The sequence below is a fragment of the Poecilia latipinna genome, unplaced genomic scaffold, assembly GCF_001443285.1.
Source record: "Poecilia latipinna isolate Pla-1442-1.1 unplaced genomic scaffold, P_latipinna-1.0 Scaffold2676, whole genome shotgun sequence".
Classification (NCBI taxonomy): Eukaryota; Metazoa; Chordata; class Actinopteri; order Cyprinodontiformes; family Poeciliidae; genus Poecilia; species Poecilia latipinna.
In genome coordinates, this window is record NW_015115292.1 from 57,986 (window position 1) to 65,997 (window position 8,012).

An 8,012-nucleotide genomic window follows, 5' to 3' on the forward strand; every position below is an offset into this window, starting at 1 on the left:
CTGTGAAACATGATTTGTAAGCCATAAAAAGAAAATAAACCTTTTCCTACGCCTACAAATGTTGAAAAAGTACACACGAGTCGCCAAATACACACACACAAAACTGCAGTTACGTACAGATCCAGTTATGAGTGCACAGCTATTTTTGAGACTCATTTCATGCTTTGGGAGCTCCCAGATTTGTGTAGATGGTGCGTTTGATGCTAGTAGAAAGCTGGGTCATCTGAGTTTTGCTCTGAGTCTAGTGTTTTTATCCTCTGAACATTTCTCACTGTGCTTGTGCCGAAGTGTCTTGGTTTGCCTCCGGCCATCGAACCATTCTGCCACCCAGTGGTTGTTTTTCAGACCACCTAGTCTCCTGTACTATTCAAAATGCACAATATGTCTATTAACAATTTTGGAATATTATAAGGAAGTGCTCAGATATTCCGTTTTCCTTCGAATTAACGTATTTTCCACTTTGGTACAAGCACAGTAAGAAATGTTCTAAGGATAAAAACACTAGACTCGGAGGAAAACTCAGATGACCCAGCTTTCTACTAGCATCTAAACGCACCATCTACATCTCTTTTCCCGGAAGCGGGAAAAGAGTCTCAAAAATAGTTGTGCACTCGTAACCGGATCTGTACGTAACTGCAGTTTTGTGTGTGTATTTGGCGACTCGTGCGTACTTTTTTCAACATTTGTAGGCGTAGGAAAAGGTTTATTTTCTTTTTACGGTTTACCAATCATGTTTCACAGACACCAATCAATTAATCAATCAAATTTTATTTGTATAGCACATTTCAGCAGCAAGGCATTTCAAAGTGCTTTACATAATTAAAATAAAAACAGAAAAAGATTTAAAAAACATCATTAAAACGTAAACAGTGAGAGAGAAATAAAAAGCTGTAGAATTTTAGTTGAGACGCCGTCAACTGGGACTCTAACCCTTTGGACTTTAGTCAAAATGCCGTTTGACAAGGACTCTAACCTTTCGGACTTTAGTCAAAACGCCGTTTGACAAGGACTCTATCCATTATCCAAACTTACACAGAAAGATGCTTACACGAGTTACAAATCCATTTTTACACACATACAAATTGTTTTATACATGCACAGATATTTTGAGACTATTTTCACTCCATAAATTTATGGACTGTTGACGCCAGAAACTCCACCCCAACCAAACTTTACCATGGTCTTATGTACTTACATTTGAAGAGGTCCAGGACTGGTCTGGTACGGGCCACTGCTCTTCCACTTGGAACAATTTCCTTAATTTTGGAAGATTGGTGATCGGCCGATACTTACATGTGAAGCCGATCTTAACAGCAACCTTTGCTGATTGACCTCAGTAAAGATCTAAAGATCACCCACTGTCCTCTTCTGCTCTACAGTGAGAGAGGTATGACTGACAGACTGGCCCACCAGGTCATGTTTACATGCTTGCAGTTAATAGTCACCACACTGTTTCCATCTCAGCAACTTTCTTGCTATATTTAGAGACATTTCAGACAAAACAAAGTGGTATCGGCCAAATTTGGAATCGACAAGTCAGGCCTTTTTAAAGATTGTCAATCAGCAATCAGCCAGAAAGCAGCAGTCAGTGCATTTATTACTTTGGGGATTCCCAAAGTGAGCTGGAGCGTGTCATTAGGGAGAAGGATTCTTTTTACCTTTGTGATCTGATCTAAGATAAGCAGAAGTTGAGGATAGAGGACTCATTATTTTATTTCTCCCTATTGTAGAAAAGTCATGAATATGAAGTGACAGAAATGGAAGCAATCAGTGATTTAAGATGAGCCTCAGCACAGAGCAGAAAAGATAGCAGAACTAAAACTAGTAAAAATATAAACTGAGAATGCTGTTGTATTTTCCTCCTGCTGCAGCCGTTCTTACCGATGCTTTGTGCTTCAGGAGAGCGGGAACCCCCAGGTGGTGTTCATGCAGCTTGATCTGGCAAGTTTAAAGTCAGTTCGCAGTTTTGCTGAAACCTTTCTTAAGACTGAACCTAGACTGGACATCCTCATCAACAATGCAGGTGATGTTTGAACAACCAGTCGCTTCCCAGTTAGAACTTTTATACTATGTGTTGCATGAAAACAGAAATAAAAAAAAGCTAAAAAATAACTCACGATTGGTTCTGTGTTTCAGGTGTTCTAGGTCCTGGCTGCACTGAGGAGGGCTTCGACCTGGCCTTTGGGGTCAACCACCTGGGTCACTTCCTGCTGACCAACCTCCTGCTGGAGCGGCTCAGGCTCTGTGGCCCCAGCCGAGTCATCACCGTGTCTGCTCTCCTGCACCGCATCGGGAGCATCGACTTCCAGGGGCTGGCTCTACGGACAGACGCGGTGCACCCCCAATCTGCCTGGTCCAGCCTTCAGGCCTACTGTAACAGCAAACTGTGTAATGTGCTCTTCACCAGGGAGTTGGCCAACCGGCTGGAAGGCACTGATGTCACCTGTTACACCCTGCACCCAGGTCAGTGGCTGCATCTCCTGCTACTTCTGTAAAGGTTTGCTGGAGTTTCATGATGTCATTTAATTCTTTAAATGTTTAGTAAGGCCTTTTACATTGAAGCTTGCTGTGGTTTTGGCCACTGACCACTGCAGGAGTAATCTACACAGAACTGTGCCGTAATCTGAGCCAGTGGCTGCAACTCCTCATGATGCCCTTAGCCAAGCTGTTCCTCCTGGACCCCAGCGGTGGATGTCAAACCACCCTGTACTGCGCCCTCCAGGAGGGCATCGAGCCGCTCAGTGGTCGATACTTCTCCAGCTGTGCGCTGCAACAGGTTGGAGCCAACGGGCGAGATGATGGCCTGGCAAAGAAGCTTTGGGAAGTAAGTGAGAGGTTAACAGGCATGGCCTGAAGCACCAGAGACTGCCTTAGAGCCATTCACAACTCTTATAAAGTCCAACTTGTGTCTGAATTTTCATGCACTTCTTTCGTTTGCTTTAATAAAACCGAGGATCCCTTGAATGTTTTCTGTAAACCTATCGCCTAATGTCATGTATAAAGTCTGCAGAGTTTCAGTGAGCAGATAAGAGATCCTATGATGGCTGCTGTGGATAAACAGCATTTTTTGAATGCATTGTGGGAGATGTGGTTCTTCACCCTCATCTTTTTACCTTTTCTGGATTTGATGATTGGAATCACTGACAGCATCAGGGCCCTCATGTAGAAAAGAATGCACAACTTTCCTGCTAAAAGTTGGTGAAGAACAAATTTTGAAAAGTGTCGCTCTTACGCATGCAGCTGCGCACAAATCCCAATTGGTGTGAAATAAAGTGCAGCTGCTGATCCTGATTGGACCGCCTATCATAATTACATGTGTTAATTAGGATAAATACCCAGAAGGCTGACACCACGTCCAAATAACCATGGTAACAGTTCCTGCTTCTAGTAGCATCTGACAGTAATTACTACTTATTTAAAAAAAAAAAATCTCTTTCCAGGGCACACAAGGTCACTTCACTAAAAATAAAACCAATGTAACAAAACATTCCAAATAGAAAACAAAACAGGACATTTAGAGCATAAAATGATGGAATGTGTTGATTAATCCAAGTGGAAATACTTGTTTGGACAGCAGAGTGTTCAGCTGGTATTTAAAGACAGTGTTTCAGAGAGAGCTTTGTGTTGAATGGGGAATGTGGAAGTTTATTCCTAATAGAGGAATCATGTGTTGGACCAGGCCAACATGCTACTACATTTATTAGTCAATTCTGTTCATATAAATTGCACCTTTACAGAAAGGAGATGCTTTCTGTTCATAAAAGAGAATTCAGAAAGCTGGAATGGCTCGACTGCAGGATGACTGTCTGACCTGCCAGCAGTTCCAGCTGCACCGTTAACCCACTGCTCCTTCTTTAAGGCTGGGACAAGTTCTGGACAGAGCTCCAGGGTGACCACTCTGGACAATCTTAAGACTAATAAACCATCAACACGTCCCAACAGATCAATATGATCTCTCAACACATGCTCAATCACTGGCGATGTTCTCCATTAGTGCCAAAGTTGACATTGTTCCACTGTTACACATATCTTTGTGGTGGACAAGGTGTGATTCTCTACACACTTTGTCCACCGTCAGAATCATCAAACTTGACCTGTTTGGAGCTTGTCTGCTGATCCAACCATGTTTTCTTTTTCAGTCAGAATAAATGTGCCCCTTAATATTGGCAGACATTTTCTGTGCCTCGGGGCGTAGACCGACGAGACGAAAACCAAGGAAATTTACTGTTTACATCCGACTGTGATTTTCACAACATTTAGTTTTATTATATTTATTAATTTTGTGTGTGTGTGTGTTACCTAATTTTATGAGGATGTATGTGGTTCAGTTTCATTGTTTAAGTTTAATCAATAAAAGATTAAAGTCATAAACATTGGGTTTGATGCTCTTTGCATTAAATGACACTGAAATGAGTCAGGATTCAGTGTATTTAGGTGAGTTTTGGTGCTTTATTAGTTTATTACTGTCTATAAAAAAGTGCACATTTTCTCAGCAAGTAATGAGTTAGTGTATATTTATGCCACGTTTATTTTTCTACATGCCGACTTGCGTGTAAAATATGGCAGCGCACATTTTCTTGTGCGTACGCACACTTTATATCTGACCCAATTAATTAAGTTTAGGACCAAGCCTGAAGTAAAGCCAACATATTATTTTAATAACAAATTTACTGCTTTCAGTTAAGCAATGTAACTTTTCCTTCTTGTAGCTTTTGTTTAGCAGCTCCCAGCTCCATCTTGTTTGTTGCATCCTCAGGGTGAGTCACATGCAAATCGTCTGGAGTGTGTGATTGGTAGAACTGTCAGGTTTGTAGGCCGCCTTGCTCAGACAAATTCAACTGCAGGCTAATCAGTCTCAGTGACCTTCACATCCTTCACATGTCAACTGAACTGCACCTATTAGGAAAACTTTACCTCAACGTTCTGACTATCACAACATAGTACATACAATGTATTTTATTTTTATTAATTACTTGATTCAATCTGCTGGATTTCCACAGACGGATTTGAATAATGAACTGAATTTAATGTACTGTTTGATAACCAGTGGTGGGAAGTTCAAGTACTGTACTTAAGTAAATTTTTCGTGTATCTGTACTTTACTTAAGTACATTTAATAATGGGTACTTTCTACTTTTACTCCACTATATTTTACAGTAAGTATCTGTACTTTCTACTTCACTACATTTCTACAAAACTGTCGCGTTACTCGTTACATCCAAGTCGTGTTGCTCTTTTTTCCGTTAAAATGTGAAGTTCAGGGTCTTAAGGTGGCGCCGTAAAATCCAAGCAATAACGTGACTTAGTGTCTGTTGTCACCCATCGCCTCCCCCTTAACTCGCACGCGGAGCTCCAGACATGCGCAGTGGTTTCCTCTGAGCGGGAGAAGATGTCTGTCTGATCGTCAGTAATATAATAGCGCTGCATAAATCATAAGATATGGCGACATGTAAAATAAGCAGCGCTTCGCTTTCACAGACGGTGGGGACTTCGTCCAACTTTTAGCGTCACTTGGAAGGAAAGCTTAAAGAAAGGTAAGATCTGTGGACGTGATGCTAGCAAAGCTAGCTGTACTGACTGAGACACATGTTGCATCTGCGATGAAAAAAAGTTGTCACTCATGCGCTGAATTATTGTGTGGAGGTGTTGACTGACATGTCGCAGATATGGGACAACGCTGTGACCAAAGTCTGCATTGATGTGACATTCAGGAACGATCCGATACTTCTGGACGGATCTTTACTGATTAAATTTATTTCAGCTTGAAGTATTTAATATCTAGGTGTTTTATGGGAATGTGGATCTTTCAGATCAATTTGAGAAGCAATTTTGATAGGTAAAACTTTTTTTTGTGTGTGTCACATAGCGCGGGGTGCTGGTCTTGACTTGGTCTCGGGTTCAGTGATCTTGACTACAACTCTGCTACTGGCTCCTTGGTTGCATGTTCTCCCTCACCCACCTTCGTTCCATCCCCTTTCTGTTGGATTTCTTTAAAAATAAATGCCACTAGTGGCAAAAAAAGTGAAGTTCATGCTATGTTAGGACAGGAGACAAGATGTTTCCATCCCTGAAATTATGATGCATAGAATCACATATCTAAGTCTAAACTATGTTACAGAGAGTAAACATAATAAAAACATGCTTTATCTGTGGCATTGATCATTAAAATGGCACATTTCTAATGTATTACAATTAAATACCATCGGTTCACTTAATGATATTGTATTAGAGATTAGGTAATGCATTCAGCAAGTACTTTTACTTTTAATACTTAAGTATTTTTAAAAGCCAGTACTGTTTTACTTTTACTTAAGTACAAATGTTAATGTGGTAGTTTTACTTTTACTTGAGTACATTTTTGTCAGTGTATTTGTACTTTTACTTAAGTACAATTTTTGAGTACTTTCTCCACCACTGTTAACTAGGATCAATTAGAATGTTTGTAACTGAATGGAAATGTTTGAAAGTGCTTTAAGACATTTATTGTGAAATGTTGCTCAACTTCTGACTTTAGCTGATAAATTGAATTACTGAATGTCTTCGGACATTTCTGGTGCTCACCATGTTTATATTATTGTTTACTCAGCAGTTAATTGAAAGAGGATTTGTGTGAGCGTATTTATGCCCATGATGTCCATATGAGGGCAGTAGCGTAACACTACTACAGCATGGTGTCTCTCCTCATGCTGCTGTCTGGCTGCTGAAGCTCACAGCAAGGTTGTGGAGGACCTGAACCCAGCGGACCTATGGATTGTGTTCATTATGAACACTTATTAACACAGGGAGGCACAAAAGCCAGGTCAGTGTTGTGAGTGTGTGCCGGTGTGTGTTAAAAATGCTCATGTAATTACCCAGTAGGACATTTCTCTGCTCAGTAGTGTTGGCAGAGAACACACTGCTGCAGTTGATCCGTATCTCTGTCCACCTTCCACCACCTTTCTGTCCTCTCTGTCCTCCTTGCTGATGCTTCTACTGCAGTCTGCCAGTTCACATGATGAGACTTGCATTTTATGTTTCATGTCAATCTTCTCTAGCAGTATCTATTGTATCTATTGTAGTTTAACAACTAGTAGTGAGGAACACAAACATTGGTATTTTTGCATACTGAAACAGATTTTGTGGGATATGTGTGTGTGTTTTATTTTGTATAGCCAACAGCAGCTCAGAAGCGTTATTCTGTGTTTTTTTCTATGAATGCTTGGTGGTTGGCTCAGTGCTATGATTAGTATTTTTTTTTCTTTTTTTCCAAATCTTTCACTCTTCCATCCATTTCCTACACATCTATTCTGACAGGTCACAGGGGGCCGGTGCCATCTTCAGATGGCATTGGGTGGAAAGTGTGGTACACCTTGGACATATCGACAGGATTAACACATTAACACACGACATGCACACACACATCTGAGGGTCATTTAGAGCAGAGGTTCCCAAACTGGCAATTTGATACAGTAGAGGCTTCCACACTTCTCATATTTGTGTCCTCTGTCACTTTTATCAGCAGTTAAAACTGTTTAATCCGTTGTTAACATGTTGTAACCTGTTTTTCCGAGCCGCCTTTAAATGCAACATGAGCGCTACGACGCTCTCGCTGGGTTTACACCTGTGAAGGAGACCTGCTGCTGCTGTGCGGAGCGACGTAGGTTTATGTTAGAATCACGGCAGCAAACCAGCAAAACGCAAAGAACTTTTCTCAGTTTTTCCTCTCCAAACTAACCGACTGAGTTGAGTAAAGCTGTTGGATGCAGGTAATGTTAGCTAAAAGATGACTAGCTAATATTAATACAGAACCTTTAGCTTAACAAGTACCTTGTAGGCTACCGATGTTGGTGTCTATTTTCAGCTACGTACATTCATTTTGCCCCCCAAAAAGTCGATGCCGCCCCCTCCATCCCCTGTCACACGCGTCGTTTCAACCAGACAGCCATTTGTAATCCATAGGGGGGGCGCAGAAGAAAAAGTTTGGGAACTGTGGAAAACTCCCTGCTGGAACCTGCGTCGTGACATCAGAGACG

At 41.2% G+C, this 8,012-nt stretch overlaps 1 protein-coding gene across 2 annotated transcripts in view; it reads left to right on the top strand.

Moving 5' to 3' along the window:
* The window catches only part of LOC106938726 (dehydrogenase/reductase SDR family member 13-like), an 8,711-nt gene extending 5,639 nt beyond the window's left edge, over positions 1–3,072 (top strand). Inside the window, exons 3-5 of one of the 2 annotated variants that reach the window (XM_015020862.1) lie at positions 1,900–2,023; positions 2,137–2,463; positions 2,543–2,706. In XM_015020862.1, the coding sequence (XP_014876348.1) occupies positions 1,900–2,023; positions 2,137–2,463; positions 2,543–2,622 (531 nt within the window). In that variant the 3' untranslated portion in view covers positions 2,623–2,706. Of the gene's footprint in view, positions 1–1,899; positions 2,024–2,136; positions 2,464–2,542 lie in introns of both variants that reach the window. The other variant, XM_015020861.1, reaches the window with a different exon arrangement.
* The last annotated feature ends 4,940 nt before the right edge of the window (positions 3,073–8,012 follow it).